Genomic DNA, 27,587 nt, shown 5'->3' with positions numbered 1-27,587 from the left:
GGCACCCATCTTCCTGCCCCTCGTGGTTGTTCTGTGACATAATATGCCCCCATCTTCTCTGCACTCCTCTTCTGACCAGTGTTCTGACCGGCTAAATACTTTTGCAGCCCAGCTCTCCTGTGCTTTCATGGAAAATCAGGACAATTAACAGCGTGTTACAATAGAGACTGGACCCTACACAGGACTAGGATTATAAATATCAGATGCACCTTAACTGAGACACAGCAATTGACACCAGATCCTATAATTGACAGCGTATTTGATGGACAGTCACAGAGGTCTTTCCTCTAACTCAGAAAATGGATTGTTAAAATTCCAAGGGAAGGTTACAGAGAAAAGTATTGGCATTGTGGATATACACTACAAGGCATACAGACAGTTAATACATATGGGCCCTCATTCCGAGTTGATCGCTCGCAAGGCGATTTTAGCAGAGTTACACACGCTAAGCCGCCGCCTACTGGGAGTGAATCTTAGCTTCTTAAAATTGCGACCGATGTATTCGCAATATTGCGATTACAAACTACTTAGCAGTTTCAGAGTAGCTTCAGACTTACTCGGCATCTGCGATCAGTTCAGTGCTTGTCGTTCCTGGTTTGACGTCATAAACACACCCAGCGTTCGCCCAGACACTCCTCCGTTTCTCCGGCCACTCCTGCGTTTTTTCCGGAAACGGTAGCGTTTTTAACCACACGCCCCTGAAACGCCGTGTTTCCGCCCAGTAACACCCATTTCCTGTCAATCACATTACGATCGCCGGAGCGAAGAAAAAGCCGTGAGTAAAAATACTATCTTCATTGTTAAATTACTTGGCGCAGTCGCAGTGCGAATATTGCGCATGCGTACTAAGCGGAATTTTACTGCGATGCGATGAAATATACCGAGCGAACGACTCGGAATGAGGGCCATGGTGTTTCTTGCTAATTAAGTATAGATCAGCAGAACAAATTGTAGTCAGTACCATTCTAAAACAATACCCTCTTCTTATCTGTCTCATACACACTTCAGCTTAAGAATGAGACCTAATAAGTGTAATTATCGTCAAGTAGCTTTCATGTTTGCATTACAGAATTGGAGATCCAACTCTAGGGGGGGAAATTCAAATGTTTGAAAAGTCGGTTGGGTGTCTGTTTTGTCCTGTCTATAAGATAGGAAAATACAGACGCCCAATTGACTTTTCAAACAATTGAATATCCCCCTAGGAGTCCAGAGTGTTTCAACAGTTTTATTGAAGCGCTATTCACCGTTTCCTATGTGCTCATTTTTCTGGCAGAAACGAGAGTGAAAAGTAGTAATCAATGGAGAGAGTCTCCGTAGTGTGTGTGTGTGGGGGGAGGGGGACAAGGCAAGATTGTATAAGTATAGGTTGTCCATAAATGGGCAATGACTTTTAATCAAACGTCTTGGCCAATGAAGTTTTAACTATGATGATCCTGATGAAGCATTCATTAACTGATACACTGGATTTAAAGCTTTGTTATGAAACCTGAGATGCTTGAAATGTTCTTATTGATTCGCCATGTACTACTTCCAAGACCAAGATGCTGGAACATGATAACCCAACATGACTGCTTGTTATACACTAGCACATATTATATTTTGTACTGTTTATTACCTGTTTGTTTGCCTTTAATACAGCTCTAAGAGTTGCTATTTGCTCCCGTTTGGTGCTCAGCAGAGACTTCAGCTTGAGAATTTCCTCCATTAAGGCTTCCTTGTCTTTGTCGATCATGGGCACCAGTTCCCTAGCTGCTGCCCGCTGACGTGACAGCTGCAGTGACCTGTCCACGGCCTTCTGCAAGTGCTTGATTTGATCCCTGATTATGGCATTGAGGTTGTAAATGTTCATTGGCTCTTTGCGAATATCGCTAGTGTCGGATACAGGGGAGGATGGGGGGGCAGTGATGACGGGGGACACAGTAGCGGACTTTTGAGGTGTTGGCTCTTTACTGGACTCTATTCTATCTTTTGGTACCGGCTCACAGGGACTTCTTGCCTCGACGGGGGAAGCTATACCCCTCCTTGCCAGTCTAGGCGATAGAAGTCCTCTGGGGTCATCGGGACCTTTCAAAATTCCACTACGAGTAACTTTACTTTGCCTATAGTAGTCCAACATAACTCTATTTGGTGTTTCATTGTTACATAGACACACGTGATGGTAAAGTTGAGCCAACTCTTCGCTAAAAGTCACTAGCTCATCCTGAGCGGTATTAAGGGTATTATGAGTTTCATTCGCCATAGCAGTCATCATCTGCAGCTGTTTATCCATGAGCGTCAGCTTTTCGCAGCTCTCCTTACTGGCCCTCTCTAGACCGGTTACTTGTTGGTCGTATGTCTGGATCCTTGAGTCCAGCTTCAACTTCTCCTCTGTGTAGCTCTCTATGTGTTTATTGTATTTTTCTTTTAAGGCTTTGATCTCAGCTTTTAGTTCTATTACTTCGGTAACGGCTACTTTGTATTTGCATTCCAAGATCTCCAGCCCGTTGATATCAACCTCATAATCATGATTCTCATCCCCAGAGACCTTAAGTTTATCAAACTCCAGCTCCCTGCTGCTTTGAAGCCTCCTCATTGCGTTCACATGCTCTGTAAGTCTATGGACCCGTTCGTGTTGCTCGGTTAAGGCCCCCTTTGTATGCTCTAGTTGGGTCTGAGACTCTTGAAGGTTGGTCAGCAAGATAGCTTTTTCCCGTTCCACCTACAGACAAAACAATAGATAAGTTGCAATGAAATCAATAATTTATAGCACAGGGTGGAAGTCACAAAACTACTGCATATGTTTTATCACAAGGTTTTAAAAAATGTTTAACTTTACAAAAAATTCACAAAAAATGAATGGATGTACTTCCGACATGAAAGTTAGCTTAGAAATATATTGAATAAAAGTCAGGATCGGAAAAATTAACATACTATTTAAATCACAAATGAACAGACTTTACTCCCTTTGTTAAAAGTGCTTCTTTAAATATTATTATATGGATCTTATATGTTATATTATTATTATCCTTTATTTATATGGTGCCACAAGGATTCTGCAGCGCATAACAAAGTACATAAACAAATGAGCAAAACAAGAAAACAGTGACTTACAATACAAGAAAATGTAGCACAAGTACATAGTATATAAACATTGCTGTATCAGCCGACATGACACTGTAATAAGCTTCAGGTTGGCAGAGACTGAGGGTTAGGTGCCATTGTAGGGAGTATGGAGTAGAAGATAGTCTAAGTAAGAGAAGGAAAATTACATGAGGGAAGAGGGCCCTGCTTGTGAGAGGTTACATTCTAAAGGGGAGGGGCAGACTGACAGGGGTGACACAGATTGGGTGGACAGTGAGTGTGGAACAGAGGGTTAGGATGAGAGATGGCTGGGTTTGAGGAAAATATTAGCCTTGAGAGCCCGTTTGAAGTCTTATAGAAAGGTGGAGAGTCTGATAAGGAGAGGTAGAGAAATCCACAGGTAGGGAGCACCAGGGCCAAAAATCTTGGAGGTAGGAGTGGGAGGAGGTAATCAGTTGGGAGGAGAGGCAGCGTGCTTTTGAGGAGTGAAGAGGACGGGTGGGACTGTAAAGGGAGATAAGGTCAGAGAGGAGTGGGTGAGGGCTTTGTAATGCCGCTTTCAGATCGCAAATGCTGGATCCCACCCGGTAAGAGAAACGTGTCCTTACCGGGTAGGATCCAGCATTTGCTCTTCTCTGCTGGCTTTCCGACCCGGCAATATACCGGGTCGGTTGCCATAGCAGCGGGGGGCGCAGCAGCAGCAGGGGTGGGGGTGGAGGCGGCGCTGGGAGATAAGCTCATCTCCTACGCCGCCTCTCCCTATGCTGTGAATGGGGGCCGTGTCGCATCGACGCTGCTCCCATTCACACTGCACCTGACCCGGTATTCAACCCGGTAATAACCCTTCTTTTTAACCGGGTTGAATTACCGGGTCAGGCGACCCGTTAATTCGGCAAAAGCGCTTTCACATCGCACACTGACCCGTTTCGACACGGCAATATGCCGTATCGATACCGGGTTATTTGTGCGATGTGAAAGGGGTATAAGTGAGTGTGAGAAACTTGAATTGGATTCTGAAGGCAAAGGGGAGCCAGTGCAGGGTTTGTAAGAGAGGGGAAGTGGATGTAGTATGTTTGGTGAGGAAGATGAGCCGGGCAGCACCATTGAGTATAGATTGAAGTGGAGACAGGGCGGTAGTCAGGGAGGCCAGATAGGTGGAGATTACAGTAGTCTAATCAGGAGATGACCAGTGATTGGATGTGGGTCTTAGTAGCATCCATGGAGAGAAAGAGTCCGATGCTGGAAATAATTTTGAGATGGAAACGGCAGGATGTTTTAATTTACCAATTAACCAAAAATACTTCTTTATTATTATAGAAATGTAAAAAAAGAGTTGTCTTGGTGATGTCACTTCCTGCCAATTACACACAGAAGAGGCAGCCATTTTGTGGGCACAATCAACATTAATAAAAAAAAAATTGATGAGGCATATTTATTCAATATCAGTAAGTGACATCACAGACAGTGGAGGCAGACACTTATGTTGGCTGGACCCAGGGCCATAACTACGTGGGTGCCAGGTGTGTCTGGCACACAGCGCAGTCGCCCTGAGGACACAACTTCCCGCATTCCCTAAAGTCAGCGGTATTGTAATGAGTCAAACTGACTCATTACAAGCCGCCTGTGTGTGCCGGAACGAGGAGAGGGCAGCGTCGGGGGCAGGTGAGAAGGAAGAGAAGGTAGGGGGAGGAGGGAGCCGCAGCAGCGCACTGTAATTGGTGGCGGCGCCGCTGCAGCTGTCCCTCTCCTTCCACATTGGCTGGCCGCCGCTGCTGTGAATGCTGGGATGCGCTTCTCTCAACCCAGCATTCACAGCGGCGGCGGCCAGCCAGTGTGGAAGGAGAGGGACAGCTGCATACGGCGGCGCCACCAATTACAGTGCCCTGCTGCGGCTCCCTCCTCCCCCTCCCTCCTCCTCCTTCCCTGCCTACCTAGGATATGCCAGCAGCTGCTGCACCGAGGAGCCTGACTGCCTGAGCCAGCGGAGAGACAGTAAGTATCATCTATTCTGACTGTCTGTCTGTCTATCTATCTATCTATCTATCTATCTATCTATCTATCTATCTATCTATCCTGTCTGTCTGCCTTAATGTGTAAAAAATGGGGACTGTCTGCCGTAATGTGTAAAAAGGGGATGCTGTCTGCCGTAATGTGTAATAAGGGGACGCTGTCTGCCGTAATGTGTAAAAAGGGGATGCTGCCTGCCATAATGTGTAAAAAGGGGGACTGTCTACCGTAATGTGTAAAAAGGGGACGCTGTCTGCTGTAATGTGTAAAAACAGGATGCTGTATGCCGTAATGTGTGAAAAGGGGGACTGTCTGCCGTAATGTGTGTTTCTTGCACACAGCGCTAAAATGTCTAGTTAAGGCACTGGCTGGACCAAAGTTCATGAGAGTGGGAACTATGAATTCACTGGTACTAGCGTACCCATCAACTACACACAGTTGTGGTAGACACTGGTGGCTGTACCAATACTGGCAAAGCAGTCTGTCAATTCATGATCATATGCAGAACAAGGATAAATACTGTCACTGCACCTGAAATAAACAGTAAGAAATGCCACTCAGCATACAGAACAAGAGATGCACTGGTTACAGTTACACTATCCATATATGAGGAATGAGTACAAAAGCTTTCAATTGCATTGTTACTGTATACAGAATACGATGACAGGTACTATGAAACTGTATGCTAATATCCCTACTGCGCCTCACTAGACTCTGACACAACCTTCAATCATACCGTACTTACCTACTCTCATAGAGCGCATCACCCCTACTGGCACTCTCCCGATGGGGAGAAAATAAATGTTCAAGTGCTATCAGTTATTTAGCTGATCTCTGAAAACCAATCTCTTCATTAGAACTTACCCTACTCCCACCTATATTACCTACACTGATGTACCCTCACCCCAAGCTACTATCATCTATACTACCCACCCTAACACACCCTCATACCTACCCTACTTCCGCCTATACTACCCACACTAACACACTCTCACCCCAACCAACCACCTCCACCTATATTTCTCACACTGATGTACCCTCACACCTACCCTGCCACCACCTATATTTCTCACACTGATGCACCCTCACACCTACCCTACCGCCATCTATACTTCCCACACTAGTGCATTCTCACATCTACCCTACTCCCACCTATATTACCCACACTAATGCACCCTCATACGTACCCTGCTCCCACCTATACTACTCATCCTAACACACCCTCACACCTACCCTACTCCCACATAGATTACTCACACTAATACACCCAAAACCCTACCTACCATCACCTATATTACTCACACTAGTGCATTCTCTCACCTACCCTACTCCCACCTACACCACCCAAAAATACACCCTCACTCCAACCTATCATCACCTATATTACTCACACTAGTGCACTCTCTCACCTACCCTACTCCCACCTATACTACCCACACTAATGTACCCTCAGACCTGCCATACTCCCCCCTATACTACCCACACTAATACACCCTCATACTTACCCTGCTCCCACCTATACTTCCCACACTAATGTACCCTCCCATATTCCCACCTATACCATACTATACACCTATACTATACACATATTTCCACCTGTACCCTCCCATATTCCCACCTAATGTACCCTACCATATTTTCACTTATACTACCCTCACTAATACATCCTCATACCTACCCTACTCCGACCTATGCTCCTCACACTAATACACCCTCAACCCAACCTACCATCACCTATATTACCAACACTTATGCACCCTCACCCCTACTCCCACCTATACTACCCACACTAATGCACCTCATATCTACCCTACTCCCACCTATACTACCCACACTAATGCACCTCATACCTACCCTACTTCCACTTATACTACGCACACTAATACATCCTCACCCTTACCCTACTCCCACCTATACTACCCACACTAACGCACCCTCATACCTACCCAACTCCCACCTATACTACCCACACTGACGCACCCTCATACCTACCCTACTCCCACCTATACTACGCACACTAATACATCCTCACCCCTACCCTACTCCCACCTATACTACCCACACTAACGCACCCTCATACCTACCCTACTCCCACCTATACTACGCACACTAATACATCCTCATACCTACCCTACTCCCACCTATACTACGCACTAATACATCCTCATACCTAGCCTACTCCCACCTATACTACGCACTAATACATCCTCATACCTAGCCTACTGCCACCTATACTACGCACTAATACATCCTCATACCTAGCCTACTGCCACCTATACTACGCACTAATACATCCTCATACCTAGCCTACTGCCACCTATACTATGCACTAATACACCCTCATACCTAGCCTACTGCCACCTATACTACGCACTAATACACCCTCTTACCTACCCTACTCCCACCTATACTACCCACACTAATACATCCTCATACCTAGCCTACTGCCACCTATACTACTAACACTAATACATCCTCATACCTACCCTACTCCCACCTATACTACCCACACTAATACATCCTCATACCTACCCTACTCTCACCTATACTACTAACACTAATACACCCTCAACCCAACCTACCATCACCTATATTACTCACACTAGTGCAATCTCACACCAACCCTACTCCTTCTTATAATACCCAAACTAATGCACACTTCATAGCTACCCTACTCCCACATATACTACACAAAAATACACCCTCACTCCAACCTACCACCACCTATATTACTCACACTAGTGCACTCTCTCACCTACCCTACTCCCACCTATACTACCCACACTAATGCACCCACACACCTACCCTACTCCCACCTATACTACCCACACTAATGCACCCTCATACCTACCATACTCCCCGTATACTACCCACACTAATGTACCCTCATACCTACCCTACTCCCACCTATACTACCCACACGAATGTACCCTCAGACCTACCATACTCCCCCCTATACTGCCCACACTAATACACCCTCACACCTACCATACTCCCCGTATACTACCCACACTAATGTACCCTCATACCTACCCTACTCCCACCTATACTACCCACACGAATGTACCCTCAGACCTACCATACTCCCCCTATACTACCCACACTAATACACCCCCATACTTACCCTGCTCCCACCTATACTACCTACACTAATGTACCCTCCCATATTCCCACCTATACTATACTATACACCTATACTATACACATATTTCCACCTGTACCCTCCCATATTCCCACCTAATGTACCCTACCATATTCCCACCTAATGTACCCTACCATATTCCCACCTATACTACCCTCACTAATACATCCTCATTCCTACCCTACTCCGACCTATGCTACGCACACTAATACATCCTCACCCAACCTACCATCACCTATATTACCAACACTTATGCACCCTCACCCCTACCCTACTCCCACCTATACTACCCACACTAATGTACCTCATACCTACCCTACTCCCACTTATACTACGCACACTAATACATCCTCACCCCCACCTATACTACCCACACTAACGCACCCTCATACCTACCCTACTCCCACCTATACTACGCACACTAATACATCCTCACCCCTACCCTACTCCCACCTATACTACCCACACTAACGCACCCTCATACCTACCCTACTCCCACCTATACTACGCACACTAATACATCCTCATACCTACCCTACTCCCACCTATACTACGCACTAATACATCCTCATACCTAGCCTACTGCCACCTATACTACGCACTAATACATCCTCATACCTAGCCTACTGCCACCTATACTACGCACTAATACACCCTCATACCTACCCTACTCCCACCTATACTACCCACACTAATACATCCTCATACCCAGCCTACTGCCACCTATACTACGCACACTAATACATCCTCATACCTACCCTACTCCCACCTATACTACTCACACTAATACATCCTCATACCTACCCTACTCCCACCTATACTACCCACACTAATACACCTCATACCTACCCTACTCTCACCTCTACTACTAACACTAATACACCCTCAACCCAACCTACCATCACCTATATTACTCACACTAGTGCAATCTCACACCAACCCTACTCCTTCTTATAATACCCAAACTAATGCACACTTCATAGCTACCCTACTCCCACATATACTACACAAAAATACACCCTCACTCCAACCTACCACCACCTATATTACTCACACTAGTGCACTCTCTCACCTACCCTACTCCCACCTATACTACCCACACTAATGCACCCACACACCTACCCTACTCCCACCTATACTACCCACACTAATGCACCCTCATACCTACCATACTCCCCGTATAATACCCACACTAATGTACCCTCATACCTACCCTACTCCCACCTATACTACCCACACGAATGTACCCTCAGACCTACCATACTCCTCCCTATACTACCCACACTAATACACCCTCATACTTACCCTGCTCCCACCTATACTACCTACACTAATGTACCCTCCCATATTCCCACCTATACTATACTATACACCTATACTATACACATATTTCCACCTGTACCCTCCCATATTCCCACCTAATGTACCCTACCATATTCCCACCTAATGTACCCTACCATATTCCCACCTATACTACCCTCACTAATACATCCTCATACCTACCCTACTCCGACCTATGCTACTCACACTAATACACCCTCAACCCAACCTACCATCACCTATATTACCAACACTTATGCACCCTCACCCCTACCCTACTCCCACCTATACTACCCACACTAATGTACCTCATACCTACCCTACTCCCACTTATACTACGCAGACTAATACATCCTCACCCCTACACTACTCCCACCTATACTACCCACACTAACGCACCCTCACCCCTACCCTACTCCCACCTATACTACCCACACTAATACACCTCATATCTACCCTACTCCCACTTATACTACGCACACTAATACATCCTCACCCCTACCCTACTCCCACCTATACTACCCACACTAACGCACCCTCATACCTACCCTACTCCCACCTATACTACCCACACTAATACACCTCATATCTACCCTACTCCCACTTATACTACGCACACTAATACATCCTCACCCCTACCCTACTCCCACCTATACTACCCACACTAACGCACCCTCATACCTTCCCTACTCCCACCTATACTACCCACACTAATACACCTCATATCTACCCTACTCCCACTTATACTACGCACACTAATACATCCTCACCCCTACCCTACTCCCACCTATACTACCCACACTAATACACCTCATATCTACCATACTACCACTTATACTACGCACACTAATACATCCTCACCCCTACCCTACTCCCACCTATACTACCCACACTAACGTACCCTCATACCTACCCTACTCCCACCTATACTATGCACACTAATACATCCTCATACCTAGCCTACTGCCACCTATACTACTCACACTAATACACCCTCACCCCTACCCTACTCTCACCTATACTACTAACACTAATACACCCTCACCCCTACCCTACTCCCACCTATACTACCCACACTAACGTACCCTAATACCTACCCTACTCCCACCTATACTATGCACACTAATACATCCTCATACCTAGCCTACTGCCACCTATACTACTCACACTAATACACCCTCATACCTAGCCTACTCCCACCTATACTACCCACACTAACGTACCCTAATACCTACCCTACTCCCACCTATACTACCCACACTAATACATCCTCATACCTACCCTACTCCCACCTACACTACTCACACTAATACACCCTCACCCCTACCCTACTCCCACCTATACTACCCACACTAATACATCCTCATACCTACCCTACTCCCACCTATACTACCCACACTAACGTACCCTCATACCTACCCTACTCCCACCTATACTACTCACACTAATACACCCTCACCCCTACCCTACTCCCACCTATACTACCCACACTAATACATGCTCGTACCTAGCCTACCGCCACCTATACTACGCACACTAACGCACTCTCATACCTACCCTACTCCCACCTACACTACTCACACTAATACACCCTCACCCCTACCCTACTCCCACCTATACTACCCACACTAACGCACCCTCATACCTACCCTACTCTCACCTATACTACTCACATTAATACACCCTCAACCCAAGCTACCATCACCTATATTACTCACACTAGTGCAATCTCACACCAACCCTACTCCTTCTTATAATACCCAAACTAATGCACACTTCATAGCTACCCTACTCCCACATATACTACACAAAAATACACCCTCACTCCAACCTACCACCACCTATATTACTCACACTAGTGCACTCTCTCACCTACCCTACTCCCACCTATACTACCCACAATAATGCACCCTCATACCTACCATACTCCCCGTATACTACCCACACTAATGCACCCTCATACCTACCCTATTCCCACATATACTACCCACACTAATGTACCCTCAGACCTACCATACTCCCCGTATACTACCCACACTAATGCACCCTCATACCTACCCTATTCCCACCTATACTACCCACACTAATGCACCCTCATACCTACCATACTCCCCGTATACTACCCACACTAATGCACCCTCATTCCTACCCTATTCCCACCTATACTACCCACACTAATGTACCCTCAGACCTACCATACTCCCCTTATACTACCCACACTAATGCACCCTCATACCTACCCTATTCCCACCTATACTACCTACACTAATGCACCCTCATACCTACCCTATTCCCACCTATACTACCCACACTAATGTACCCTCAGACCTACCATACTCCTCCCTATACTACCCACACTAATACACCCTCATACTTACCCTGCTCCCACCTATACTACCTACACTAATGTACCCTCCCATATTCCCACCTATACTATACTATACACCTATACTATACACATATTTCCACCTGTACCCTCCCATATTCCCACCTAATGTACCCTACCATATTCCCACCTAATGTACCCTACCATATTCCCACCTATACTACCCTCACTAATACATCCTCATACCTACCCTACTCCGACCTATGCTACTCACACTAATACACCCTCAACCCAACCTACCATCACCTATATTACCAACACTTATGCACCCTCACCCCTACCCTACTCCCACCTATACTACCCACACTAATGTACCTCATACCTACCCTACTCCCACTTATACTACGCAGACTAATACATCCTCACCCCTACACTACTCCCACCTATACTACCCACACTAACGCACCCTCACCCCTACCCTACTCCCACCTATACTACCCACACTAATACACCTCATATCTACCCTACTCCCACTTATACTACGCACACTAATACATCCTCACCCCTACCCTACTCCCACCTATACTACCCACACTAACGCACCCTCATACCTACCCTACTCCCACCTATACTACCCACACTAATACACCTCATATCTACCCTACTCCCACTTATACTACGCACACTAATACATCCTCACCCCTACCCTACTCCCACCTATACTACCCACACTAACGCACCCTCATACCTTCCCTACTCCCACCTATACTACCCACACTAATACACCTCATATCTACCCTACTCCCACTTATACTACGCACACTAATACATCCTCACCCCTACCCTACTCCCACCTATACTACCCACACTAATACACCTCATATCTACCATACTACCACTTATACTACGCACACTAATACATCCTCACCCCTACCCTACTCCCACCTATACTACCCACACTAACGTACCCTCATACCTACCCTACTCCCACCTATACTATGCACACTAATACATCCTCATACCTAGCCTACTGCCACCTATACTACTCACACTAATACACCCTCACCCCTACCCTACTCTCACCTATACTACTAACACTAATACACCCTCACCCCTACCCTACTCCCACCTATACTACCCACACTAACGTACCCTAATACCTACCCTACTCCCACCTATACTATGCACACTAATACATCCTCATACCTAGCCTACTGCCACCTATACTACTCACACTAATACACCCTCATACCTAGCCTACTCCCACCTATACTACCCACACTAACGTACCCTAATACCTACCCTACTCCCACCTATACTACCCACACTAATACATCCTCATACCTACCCTACTCCCACCTACACTACTCACACTAATACACCCTCACCCCTACCCTACTCCCACCTATACTACCCACACTAATACATCCTCATACCTACCCTACTCCCACCTATACTACCCACACTAACGTACCCTCATACCTACCCTACTCCCACCTATACTACTCACACTAATACACCCTCACCCCTACCCTACTCCCACCTATACTACCCACACTAATACATGCTCGTACCTAGCCTACCGCCACCTATACTACGCACACTAACGCACTCTCATACCTACCCTACTCCCACCTACACTACTCACACTAATACACCCTCACCCCTACCCTACTCCCACCTATACTACCCACACTAACGCACCCTCATACCTACCCTACTCTCACCTATACTACTCACATTAATACACCCTCAACCCAAGCTACCATCACCTATATTACTCACACTAGTGCAATCTCACACCAACCCTACTCCTTCTTATAATACCCAAACTAATGCACACTTCATAGCTACCCTACTCCCACATATACTACACAAAAATACACCCTCACTCCAACCTACCACCACCTATATTACTCACACTAGTGCACTCTCTCACCTACCCTACTCCCACCTATACTACCCACAATAATGCACCCTCATACCTACCATACTCCCCGTATACTACCCACACTAATGCACCCTCATACCTACCCTATTCCCACATATACTACCCACACTAATGTACCCTCAGACCTACCATACTCCCCGTATACTACCCACACTAATGCACCCTCATACCTACCCTATTCCCACCTATACTACCCACACTAATGCACCCTCATACCTACCATACTCCCCGTATACTACCCACACTAATGCACCCTCATTCCTACCCTATTCCCACCTATACTACCCACACTAATGTACCCTCAGACCTACCATACTCCCCTTATACTACCCACACTAATGCACCCTCATACCTACCCTATTCCCACCTATACTACCTACACTAATGCACCCTCATACCTACCCTATTCCCACCTATACTACCCACACTAATGCACCCTCATACCTACCATACTCCCCGTATACTACCCACACTAATGCACCCTCATACATACCCTATTCCCACCTATACTACCCACACTAATGCACCCTCATACCTACCATACTCCCCGTATACTACCCACACTAATGCACCCTCATTCTTACCCTATTCCCACCTATACTACCCACACTAATGTACCCTCAGACCTACCATACTCCCCGTATACTACCCACACTAATGCACCCTCATACCTACCCTATTCCCACCTATACTACCCACACTAATGCACCCTCATACCTACCATACTCCCCGTATACTACCCACACTAACGCACCCTCATACCTACCCTACTCCCACCTATACTACCCACACTAATACACCTCATATCTACCCTACTCCCACTTATACTACGCACACTAATACATCCTCACCCCTACCCTACTCCCACCTATACTACCCACACTAATACACCTCATATCTACCATACTACCACTTATACTATGCACACTAATACATCCTCACCCCTACCCTACTCCCACCTATACTACCCACACTAACGTACCCTCATACCTACCCTACTCCCACCTATACTATGCACACTAATACATCCTCATACCTAGCCTACTGCCACCTATACTACTCACACTAATACACCCTCACCCCTACCCTACTCTCACCTATACTACTAACACTAATACACCCTCACCCCTACCCTACTCCCACCTATACTACCCACACTAACGTACCCTAATACCTACCCTACTCCCACCTATACTATGCACACTAATACATCCTCATACCTAGCCTACTGCCACCTATACTACTCACACTAATACACCCTCATACCTAGCCTACTCCCACCTATACTACCCACACTAACGTACCCTAATACCTACCCTACTCCCACCTATACTACCCACACTAATACATCCTCATACCTACCCTACTCCCACCTACACTACTCACACTAATACACCCTCACCCCTACCCTACTCCCACCTATACTACCCACACTAATACATCCTCATACCTACCCTACTCCCACCTATACTACCCACACTAACGTACCCTCATACCTACCCTACTCCCACCTATACTACTCACACTAATACACCCTCACCCCTACCCTACTCCCACCTATACTACCCACACTAACGCACCCTCATACCTACCCTACTCTCACCTATACTACTCACATTAATACACCCTCAACCCAAGCTACCATCACCTATATTACTCACACTAGTGCAATCTCACACCAACCCTACTCCTTCTTATAATACCCAAACTAATGCACACTTCATAGCTACCCTACTCCCACATATACTACACAAAAATACACCCTCACTCCAACCTACCACCACCTATATTACTCACACTAGTGCACTCTCTCACCTACCCTACTCCCACCTATACTACCCACAATAATGCACCCTCATACCTACCATACTCCCTGTATACTACCCACACTAATGCACCCTCATACCCACCCTATTCCCACATATACTACCCACACTAATGTACCCTCAGACCTACCATACTCCCCGTATACTACCCACACTAATGCACCCTCATACCTACCCTATTCCCACCTATACTACCCACACTAATGCACCCTCATACCTACCATACTCCCCGTATACTACCCACACTAATGCACCCTCATACCTACCCTATTCCCACCTATACTACCCACACTAATGCACCCTCAGACCTACCATACTCCCCGTATACTACCCACACTAATGCACCCTCATACCTACCCTATTCCCACCTATACTACCCACACTAATGCACCCTCATACCTACCATACTCCCCGTATACTACCCACACTAATGCACCCTCATACCTACCCTATTCCCACCTATACTACCCACACTAATGCACCCTCAGACCTACCATACTCCCCGTATACTACCCACACTAATGCACCCTCATACCTACCCTATTCCCACCTATACTACCCACACTAATACAGCCTCACATCTACCATACTCCGACCTATGCCACCCACACTAATGCAGCCTCACATCTACCATACTCCGACCTATGCCACCCACAGTAATGCAGCCTCACATCTACCCTTCTCCCACCTATGCTACTCACACAAGCCAAAAAATGAATATACATCACTGCATGACATGTTGGTCTCTGTAAAAAAAATATTATAAAAATAATATTGCTGCTATCTCCTAGTATCATTTATGGCTCAATGACAACCCAACAGTCTTTATGTATGAAGCACTGACATATAAGCAGTATTGTGACATATGATAGCACTCAGCCTGGCGGATGTTTTTTTTAATGGTTTTTTTTAAACAATGGTTGCTATTGAATTTTCAACTAAATGGATGTATCTTTTTTAATACTGATCTCAGATCAGGTTTTGCAGACACTGGAGTATATATAGAGAGGCAATGGGGAATAAGATGAGCGGTAGTGTTTCACATGAATATGTACAGTAGTAAGTGAGGAGAGGCCCTGTATCTACTCACGGCTCTCGCAGGAGTCCCAGTAGAAGAGAGAGGGTGGCAGGTCAAATAGGGGGGGGGGGGGGTGTCTCAGGAGAGGAGGGCAGGTCAAATAGGGGGGGGGGGTCTCAGGAGAGAGGAGAGGGTGACAGGTCAAATAGGAGGGGTCCCAGGAGAGAGGAGAGGGCGGCAGGTCAAATAGGATGGGTCCCAGGAGAGATGAGAGGGTGGCAGGTCAAACAGGGGGGGGTCTCAGGAGAGAGGAGAGGGTGGCAGGTCAAATAGGGGGGGTCCCAGGAGAGATGAGAGAGTGGCAGGTCAAATTGGGGGGGGTCCCAGGAGAGAGGAGAGGGTGGCAGGTCAAATAGGAAGGGCCCAGGAGACAGGAGAGAATGGCAGGTCAAATAGGAGGGGTCCCAGGAGAAAGGAGAGGGTGGCAGGTCAAATAGGAGGGGTTCCAGGAGAGAGGAGAGGGTGGCAAGTCAAATAGGAGGAGTCCCAGGAGAGAGGAGAGGGTGGCAGGTCAAATAGGAGGGGTCCCAGGAGAGAAAGAGGAGAGGGGACAACGTGCAGGGCACAAAGGAGGGGCACCAGGAGAAAGGAAGGGAGTCAAAGTGGCACGGAGGAGGGGTTCCAGAAAAGAGCGGATGGGAAGGTGGCAAGGCAGAGAGTAGGGGTCCCAGGAGAGGAGAAGGGTTGTCAGGGCACTGAGGAGGGTTCCAGGAAAGAGGAGATGGGAAGGTGGCAGGGCAGAGAGAAGGGGACCCAGGAGAGAAAGGGGGGACAAGGCGGCAGGGCACAAAGGAGGGGACCCAGTAGAGAGGGGACAAGGTGCCAGGGTACAGTATGGGATACAAGTAGGCAATAACAAACAGGGATATAATAAGATTTTAAACCTACCGGTAAATCTTTTTCTCCTAGTCCGTAGAGGATGCTGGGGACTCCGTTAGGACCATGGGGTATAGACGAGCTCCGCAGGAGACATGGGCACTACAAAGAACTTTAGAATGGGTGTGCACTGGCTCCTCCCTCTATGCCCCTCCTCCAGAACTCAGTTAGAGAAACTGTGCCCAGAGGAGACGGACAGTACGAGGAAAGGATTTTGTTAATCTAAGGGCAAGATTCATACCAGCCCACACCATCCATACCGTATAACCTGGAATATACGAACCAGTCAACAGCATGAAACAAACAGCATCAGTCAAGACTGATCAAAACTGTAACATAACCTTATGTATGCAATAACTATATACAAGTCTTGCAGAATGTTGTCCGTACTGGGACGGGCGCCCAGCATCCTCTACGGACTAGGAGAAAAAGATTTACCGGTAGGTTTAAAATCTTATTTTCTCTTACGTCCTAGAGGATGCTGGGGACTCCGTAAGGACCATGGGGATTATACCAAAGCTCCAGACCGGGCGGGAGAGTGCAGATGACTCTGCAGCACCGATTGAGCAAACATGAGGTCCTCATCAGCCAGGGTATCAAACTTGTAGAATTTAGCAAAAGTGTTTGAACCCGACCAAGTCGCCGCTCGGCAAAGCTGTAATGCCGAGACGCCCCGGGCAGCCGCCCAAGAAGAGCCCACCTTCCTAGTGGAATGGGCCTTTACTGAATTAGGTAACGGCAATCCAGCCGTAGAATGAGCCTGCTGAATCGTGTTACAGATCCAGCGAGCAATAGTCTGCTTAGAAGCAGGAGCGCCAACCTTGTTGGCTGCATACAGGACAAACAGTGCCTCTGTTTTCCTAACCCGAGCCGTCCTGGCTACATATATTTTTAAGGCCCTGACTACATCAAGGGACTTGGAATCCCCCAAGTCCTTCGTAGCCACAGGTACCACAATAGGTTGGTTCATATGAAACGATGAAACCACCTTAGGCAAAAATTGAGGACGAGTCCTTAATTCTGCTCTATCCACATGGAAAATCCGATAGGGGCTTTTGTGAGACAAAGCCGCCAATTCAGACACCCGCCTTGCAGATGCCAAGGCCAACAACATGACCACCTTCCAAGTGAGAAATTTCAATTCAACCGTTTGAAGAGGTTCAAACCAGTGAGATTGTAGGAACTGTAACACCACGTTAAGGTCCCATGGTGCCACTGGGGGCACAAAAGGAGGCTGGATGTGCAGCACTCCCTTTACAAAATTCTGGACTTCGGGAGAGAAGCCAATTCCTTCTGAAAGAAAATGGATAGGGCCGAAATCTGAACCTTAATGGAGCCTAATTTTAGGCCCATATACACTCCAGTCTGTAGTAAGTGGAGAAAACGGCCCAGATGGAAATCTTCCGGAGGAGCATTTTTGGTTTCACACCAAGAGACTAACTTCCTCCAGATACGGTGATAATGCTTCGCTGTCACCTCGTTCCTAGCCTTTATAAGAGTAGGGATGACTTCATCCGGAATGCCCTTCCCAGCTAGGATCCGGCGTTCAACCGCCGTGCCATCAAACACAGCCGCATTAAGTCTTGGAACTGACAGGGTCCCTGTTGCAACAGGTCCTCTCTGAGAGGAAGAGGCCACGGATCTTCTGTGAGCATGTCCTGCAGATCCGGATACCAGGCCCTTCGAGGCCAATCTGGAACAATGAGAATTGCCTGTACTCCCCTTTGTCTTATGATCCTCAATATTTTTGAGATGAGAGAAAGAGGAGGGAATACATAGACCGACTGAAACACCCACGGTGTCACCAGGGCGTCCACTGCCACTGCCTGAGGGTCCCTTGACCTGGCACAATACCTCGGAAGCTTGTTGTTGAGGCGTGACGCCATCATGTCTATTTGAGGAAGTCCCCACTGACTTGCAATCTCTGTAAAGACATCTTGATGAAGTCCCCACTCCCCTGGATGGAGATCGTGTCTGCTGAGGAAGTCTGCTTCCCAGTTGTCCACTCCCGGAATGAATACAGCCGTCAAGGCGATTACATGATTTTCCGCCCAGCGAAGAATCCTGGCGGCTTCCGCCATCGCCACCCTGATTCTTGTTCCGCCCTGGCGGTTTACATGAGCCACGGCTGTGATGTTGTCTGACTGAATCAGATCAGGCAGGCCCCGAAGAAGAGTCTCCGCCCGACAGAGGCCATTGTAGATGGCCCTCAATTCCAGAACGTTGATGTGTAGACAAGCCTCCTGGCTTGACCATAGTCCCTGAAAGTTTCTTCCTTGTGTGACTGCTCCCCATCCTCAGAGGCTCGCGGTCATCAGAACCCAGTCCTGAATGCCGAACCTGCGACCCTCTAGAAGGTGAGCATTCTGCAGCCACCATAAGAGCGATACCCTGGCCCTGGGGGACAGGCTGATCTTCTGATGAATATGTAGATGGGATCCGGACCATTTGTCCAGAAGGTCCCACTGAAAAGTCCTTGCATGGAACCTGCCGAAGGAAATGGCCTCGTAAGACGCCACCATTTTCCCCAGAACTCGAGTGCATTGATGGACCGACACCTTTTTCGGCTTCAACAGGTCCCTGACCAACATCTGCAGTTCCTGGGCTTTTTCCCTTGGAAGAAAAATCCTTTTTTGTTCCGTGTCCAGAATCATGCCTAAGAAAGGCAATCGGGTCGTTGGAACCAACTGTGACTTTGGCAGATTGAGAATCCAGCCGTGCTGCTGCAACACCCTCAGGGAGAGTACTACGCTTTTCAGTAACTGTTCTCTCGATCTCGCCTTTATCAGGAGATCGTCCAAGTATGGGATAATTGTGACTCCCTGATTGCGCAGGAGCACTATCATTCATGCCATTACCTTGGTGAAAATCCTCACGGCCGTGGAAAGCCCAAACGTCTGAAATTGGTAATGACAATCCTGTACAGCAAACCTCAGGAACGCCTGATGAGGAGGATATATGGGGACATGCAGGTATGCATCCTTTATGTCCAGAGACACCATAAAATCCCCCCCCTCCAGGCTGGCGATGACCGCTCTGAGCGATTCCATCTTGAATTTGAACCTTTTCAAGTATAGGTTTAGGGATTTTAAATTCAGAATGGGTCTGACCGAACCGTCTGGTTTCGGGACCACAAACAGGGTTGAGTAGAACCCCATCCCCTGTTGAAGCAGGGGAACTTTGATCACCACTTGTTGGTGACACAGTTTTTGAATTGCAGCTAAAATTATTTCCCTCTCCGGGGAAGAAGCTGGTAGGGCCGATTTGAAAAACCGGCGAGGAGGTACACCTTCGAATTCCAGCTTGTAACCCTGGCATACAATTTCTATTGCCCAGGGATCCACCTGTGATTGAACCCAGACGTGGCTGAAAATTCGAAGACGTGCCCCCACTGGGGCGGACTCCCTCAGCGGAGCCCCAGCGTCATGAGGTGGATTTAGTAGAAGCCTGGGAGGACTTCTGTTCCTGGGAACTAGCTGTAGCTGGCAGATTTTTTCCTCTGCCCTTACCTCTGGCAAGAAAGGAAGATCCCCGACCTCTTTTGGACTTATGCGACCGAAAGGACTGCATCTGATAATGTGGCGCTTTCTTTGGCTGTGAGGCAACATAAGGTAAAAAAGTAGATTTACCTGCAGTAGCTGTGGAAACCAGATCCGTGAGACCTTCCCCAAATAAGTCCTCACCCTTGTAAGGCAAAACCTCCATATGCCTCTTTGAGTCGGCATCACCCGTCCATTGGCGGGTCCACAGGGCTCGCCTAGCAGAAATCGCCATGGCGTTGGCTCTTGAACCCAGTAGGCCAACGTCTCTCTGAGCATCTCTCATATATAGTACCGCATCTTTAATATGACCCAAGGTCAATAAAATGGTATCCTTATCCAGGGTATCAATGTCAGCAGACAAGGTATCTGTCCAAGCTGCTACAGCGCTACAAACCCAAGCCGACGCTCTCGCCGGTCTGAGCAAGGTACCAGTATGTGTATAAATCGACTTCAAGGTAGTCTCCTGTCTGCAATCAGCAGGATCCTTGAGGGCTGCGGTATCTTGAGACGGCAGCGCCACCTTTTTGGATAAACGTGTTAACGCCTTCTCCACCCTGGGGGAGGATTCCCACCGTATCCTGTCCTTAGCCGGGAAAGGATACGCCATAAGAATCCTTTTGGGAATCTGCAGTTTCTTGTCTGGAGTTTCCCAAGCCCTTTCAAACAACTCATTTAGCTCATGAGAAGGGGGGAAAGTAACCTCAGGTTTCTTTTCTTTAAACATGTGGACCCTTGTGTCAGGGACAGAGGGGTCATCAGTGATATGCAACACATCTTTTACTGCAATAATCATATAATGAATACTTTTTGCCAACTTTGGCTGCAATCTCGCAAAATCGTAGTCGACACTGGAGTCAGAATCTGTGTCGGTATCAGTGTCTGCTACTTGGGATAGTGGGCACTTCTGAGACCCAGAAGGGCCCTGTGATATAGTGAAAGGCAAGGATTGACTCCCTGCATTTTCCCTGGACTCCGCTTTGTCCAATCTCTTATGTAATAAATTCACATTTGCATTTAAAACATTCCACATATCCAACCAATCAGGTGTCGGCGTTGCCGACGGAGACACCACACTCATTTGCTCAACCTCCTCCCTAGAAAAGCCTTCCGCTTCAGACATGCCGACACACGCGTACCGACACCCCCACACACTCGGGGAAATATCTAGTCTGGAGACAGTCCCCCAATAAGGCCCCTTGGAGAGGGAGAGACAGAGAGAGAGTATGCCAGCACACACCCAGCGCCAATGACCCTGGAAAACAATTTCCCAGACCCACAGCGCTTTAATATTATTCAATATACATTCACTGCCAAATTAAGTGCCCCCCCCTCTTTTTAAGCCCTCTGTCACCGTGTTCAGCAGGGGAGAGTCCGGGGAGCCAGCTTCTCTGCAGTGTGCTGTGGAGAAAATGGCGCTGGTCAGTGCTGTGGAATCAAGCTCCGCCACCTCAGCGGCTGGCTTCGGTCCCGCTCAAAAATACAATACTGGCGGGGGATTTGTATATATATTGCCTCCGCAGCCCATATATACTAAAATGCCAGCCTAGAGGTTTTATATTGCTGCCCAGGGCGCCCCCCCTGCGCCCTGCACCCATCCGTGCCTCAGTGTGTGTTTGTGTGTGGGAGCAATGGCGCGCAGCGGTAACGCTGCGCGTTACCTCAGTGAAGATCTGAAGTCTTCTGCCGCCTGTGATGTCTTCTGTCTTCTAATACTCACCCGGCTTCTATCTTCCGGCTCTGTGAGGAGGACGGCGGCGCGGCTCTGGGACGAACGGCGAGGGTGAGACCTGCGTTCCGATCCCTCTGGAGCTAATGGTGTCCAGTAGCCTAAGATGCAGAGCCTATCATTTAAGTAGGTCTGCTTCTCTCCCCTCAGTCCCACGATGCAGGGAGTTTGTTGCCAGCAGTGCTCCCTGAAAATAAAAAAACCTAACAAAATTCTTTTAATCAGAGAAACTCAGTAGAGCTCCCCTGTAATGCACCCAATCTCCTCTGGGCACAGGATCTAACTGAGGTCTGGAGGAGGGGCATAGAGGGAGGAGCCAGTGCACACCCATTCTAAAGTTCTTTGTAGTGCCCATGGTGGTCATTCCGAGTTGTTCGCTCGCAAGCTGCTTTTAGCAGCTTTGCACACGCTAAGCCGACGCCTACTGGGAGTGAATCTTAGCTTATCAAAATTGCGAACGAAAGATTAGCAGAATTGCGAATAGACACTTCTTAGCAGTTTCTGAGTAGCTCCAGACTTACTCTTCCAGTGCGATCAGTTCAGTGCTTGTCGTTCCTGGTTTGACGTCACAAACACACCCAGCGTTCGCCCAGACACTCCTCCGTTTCTCCAGCCACTCCCGCGTTTTTCCCAGAAACTGTAGCGTTTTTTCAAACACTCCCATAAAACGGCCTGTTTCCGTCCAGAAACACCCACTTCCTGTCAATCACATTACGATCACCAGAACGAAGAAAAAACTTCCTAATGCCGTGAGTAAAATACCTAACTGCATAGCAAATTTACTTGGCGCAGTCGCAGTGCGAACATTGCGCATGCGCAGTTAGCGGAAAATCGCTGCGATGCAAAGAAAATTACCGAGCGAACAACTCGGAATGAGGGCCAATGTCTCCTGCGGAGCCCGTCTATACCCCATGGTCCTAACGGAGTCCCCAGCATCCTCTAGGACGTAAGAGAAAAAGTAATACATAAGTAATGTACAATTAACATCAAACCATTTTGCTGTTGCCTTCTGTGCCGTCTTATGCACATGCGAACGTAAGGTTATGGGTTAGATTAGATACAGTCATGTATGTTCCACATCAGCACTGTCAGGTACACACAGAATTTATGTGGTGCTCTTAGAAGGCTTTGCCACCTTGACATGGATTTGATTTAGTGTCTTAACCCTCAGATGACTGCCCCAGAGAAAGGCAGAGCCTCTGCATGAGGGATTACATGTGTTTATGTAAGTTGTGTTTGCTGTACAATGAGAAGACATTATTTAGGATCTTCTGGTTGCAGAGGTCAGAGGTAGGGTCACATCTTGCTCAACTAACAGAATTAGGTATAAGCAGACAGTTGTAAAACACTATTTAAAACCACTTAACTGACAAATTTTCCCTTCAAAATCGTTTATAACATTGTTTTTTGAATATTTTTTATTTAAAATAGTTGAAAAAGTATTTTTTTTACAATATTTAAATATTATACTATGCACATCTACAGAACGGATCTCCTTGTCAAAAACTGGGGGACACAGTGGGGCGACGCGGGTGCATGAGATCTGACCATGCCAGTTAAGTGGTTTTAAGGGCAATTTGTTGGCAGGTTTACAGTCCCTCAGAGTCTCCTCATAGATAAGACAGAGGCTCTCCAGTATCCACCTTCATTCTGATCTCTGGGGCTGCTTTATGCTTGTACTCTAAAATGACCTTATATCTTAAGGAAAGACAAGTAACAATCCACAGGGCATTGGGGGTCATTCCGACCTGATCGCACGCTACAGTTTTTTGCGGCACAGTGATCAGGTCACTACTGCGCATGCGTATGCACTGCAATGCGCAGGCGCGTCGTACGGGCACAAAGCGGATCGTTGCTGGGTGATGGATTTAACGAAGAGTCCATTCGCACAGCCGATCGCAAGGAGATTGACAGGAAGAAGGCGTTTGTGGGTGTCAACTGACCGTTTTCTGGAAGCGGTTGGAAAAACACAGGCGTGTCCATGCGTTTGCAGGACGGGTGTCTGACGTCAATTTCGGTCCCGGACAGGCTGAAGTGATCGCAGCGGCTGAGTAAGTTCTGAGCTACTCAGAAACTGCACAAACTATTTTTGTACCGCTCGGCTGCACATGTGATCGTACCCTTGCACAGCAAATATACACTCGCCTGTGGGCGGTATAAGTGGCTAAAGGGGAAAATGTAAGTTTTGAGGGAGCTCTTGAAAGATTGTCAGTTGAAGCAAATCTGTTCCATATCGCCAGCAAAGCCCTGATGGAGGGAGAGTGAGGTAATGATAGGTGAGGACAAGAAGTGAAGGTTATTGTCAGAATGTAGGGGGCGAGTAGGAGGATTATGTCTTGACAAGGTTTGAGAAGAGAGGGAGGCATTAAAGAGGACTACAGAGGTGAGGGTGAATAGCAAGAATTTTACTCTGGAGGCAAAGGAGGACTGTCCAGAGAGCCACCAAGAAGAGTAACCGCAGGAGAGGAAGCTACGGTATGCCCCGTTGCATTCAGGACAGATTGCAGGGAGGACAAGCATTTGGCAGGCAGGCCAGAGGAGCAGATTGTAAGAGTGTGGACTCTTCATGTATTCTCTCAACGTGTTGAAACCCATGTGACCTGAACTCTACCCACGCTATAGATTTCACTCCATATTTCCACAGAATAAAATAATCGGTTCCAAGAAAATCATTGCAAGCCACAACCCTAGTCCTGAGGCTGCTCCTCCATCCCTCATGCCCTGAACATCTCAGCTTTGCCTACACACTGTCATCAGGCTTCCTCCCGCTTGCTTGCACCTCATGTCATCTGTCTGTCGCCCCTTCCCACTAGATTGTTAGCTCTTCAGAGCAGGGCCCTCTTTCCTCCTGTTGTCAAAGCCCTCTTCTCGACACATTTCACTGACAGCCCTCTCCTACTCAGCGACCATCTTTACCCGCTTTTTCTCCAGCTGGTAAAGGCTCATCTCTATCTATGGCCGCCAGCCCCAAGTAGTACGATGATCACGTCCTCACTACTTACATCTTAGCTGTATTATGTCTTGAGAATTGTGGTGCTCTTTGTTACCTGTACTCTATTTTTGTTATTTATTTACTGTAATGCTAAGTTTTGTCTCCCTGTACTGTCCTTTGTACGGCGCTGCAAAACACTTGTGGCGCCTTATAAATAAAATGTAATAATAATAATAATAATAATAATAATAATAATAACCCACTGAGAAAACCCTCCAAAACAGTCCAGGTGCTGCTGATCACTGATTTCCTTTCATTTTAGTAAATTAATGAGGTCACCCCTAACCACTTATTATGACGGACAATTTCGAAATTCAACAAATAAAAGGCTCAGTCCTTCCTTTAAAAAGTCAATAACTTCATTTATTGTCTGTTTCAGGAGGTTAATTGAGGCCGGCGAATGCCCTGGAATCCTTCTTAGAACGGTGGAAGTGTAAATTCTAAATTTTATAGCGCCCTCAGTCCATTATCCATAAGCTAGAATCAATATTGTCAGAAGCGAAGCATTGATCGCACAAAACAAGCAGAATCCTCTTTGTGCATTGTTCAGCAAAAAAGGAGACAGGGCCTACTGTATATTGGGTCATGATTCAGTAAACAGATTCTGGGCTGATTTTACCTGTTACCTTGGAAAGCCATGTTGCACTGCTGGTGGAGGATATATAAAATGTGCAGAGATTTAGATTTGGGAGGGGTGAGTCCAAACTCAATTCTAAATTGCAGTGTAACAATGAAGCTTCCAGGATTTGTGGGCTACATGCAAATGCAACCAGTATTTACCCTGCATGCAAAACAACAATGTATCTGTGCCTCTTGCATTGAACCATGGTTTGTTAAAGTTACTTGCTTTTTTTGCTCCCAATTTAGTAGTCCTTCCAATAAAGGCCCTCATTCCGAGTTGATCGGTCGCAAGGCGAATTTAGCAGAGTTACACACGCTAAGCCGCCGCCTACTGGGAGTGAATCTTAGCTTCTTAAAATTGCGACCGATGTATTCGCAATATTGCGATTACTAACTACTTAGCAGTTTCAGAGTAGCTTCAGACTTACTCTGCCTGTGCGATCAGTTCAGTGCTTGTCGTTCCTGGTTGACGTCACAAACACACCCAGCGTTCGCCCAGGCACTCCCACCGTTTCTCCGGCCACTCCTGCGTTTTTTCCGGAAACGGTAGCGTTTTCAGCCACACGCCCCTGAAACGCCGTGTTTCCGCCCAGTAACACCCATTTCCTGTCAATCACATTACGTTCGCCGGAGCGATGAAAAAGCCGTGAGTAAAATTACTTTCTACATAGCAAAGTTACTTGGCGCAGTCGCAGTGCGAACATTGCGCATGCGTACTAAGCGGATTTTCATTGCGATGCGATGAAAAATACCGAGCGAACAACTCGGAATGAGGGCCAAAATGCAGCGCAAAGCAGCACTGCAACTGTGGAGTATTTTTAGGAGGGGCAGTCTACTAGGTTGAGTTGGGCTGGGGCAGCTGCTGGTCATGACCCTGGCAGGCTTGACAGGATCAATGGGAAGATGAACTCTTAGTAGATATAGAACCATGGGGGTCATTCCGAGTTGTTTGCTCGTTGACGATTTTCGATTTTCGCTACGGAGCGATTAAGGCAAAAATGCGCATGTGCCTGGTACGCAGTGCGCTAAGTATTTTTGCTCAAAACTTAGTAGATTTACTCACGCCCGAACGAAGATTTTTCATCGTTGAAGTGATCATAGTGTGATTGACAGGAAGTGG

General features: G+C 47.2%; 1 protein-coding gene across 7 annotated transcripts in view; it reads right to left on the bottom strand.

Moving 5' to 3' along the window:
* The window catches only part of BICD1 (BICD cargo adaptor 1), a 529,680-nt gene that overhangs the window by 91,587 nt on the left and 410,506 nt on the right, over window positions 1-27,587 (bottom strand). For all 7 annotated transcript variants that reach the window (XR_010179730.1, XR_010179729.1, XM_063928866.1 and 4 more), the window contains exon 5: window positions 1,616-2,698. Coding sequence is in view for 5 of the 7 variants with exons in the window: in XM_063928866.1 (XP_063784936.1) it covers window positions 1,616-2,698 (1,083 nt within the window). In the remaining 2 variants the exon portion in view is untranslated. The remainder of the gene's footprint in view (window positions 1-1,615; window positions 2,699-27,587) is intronic.

Source organism: Pseudophryne corroboree, chromosome 6 (assembly GCF_028390025.1).
Source record: "Pseudophryne corroboree isolate aPseCor3 chromosome 6, aPseCor3.hap2, whole genome shotgun sequence".
NCBI classification, from domain to species: Eukaryota; Metazoa; Chordata; class Amphibia; order Anura; family Myobatrachidae; genus Pseudophryne; species Pseudophryne corroboree.
This window is presented reverse-complemented; position numbering and strand designations above follow the sequence as displayed.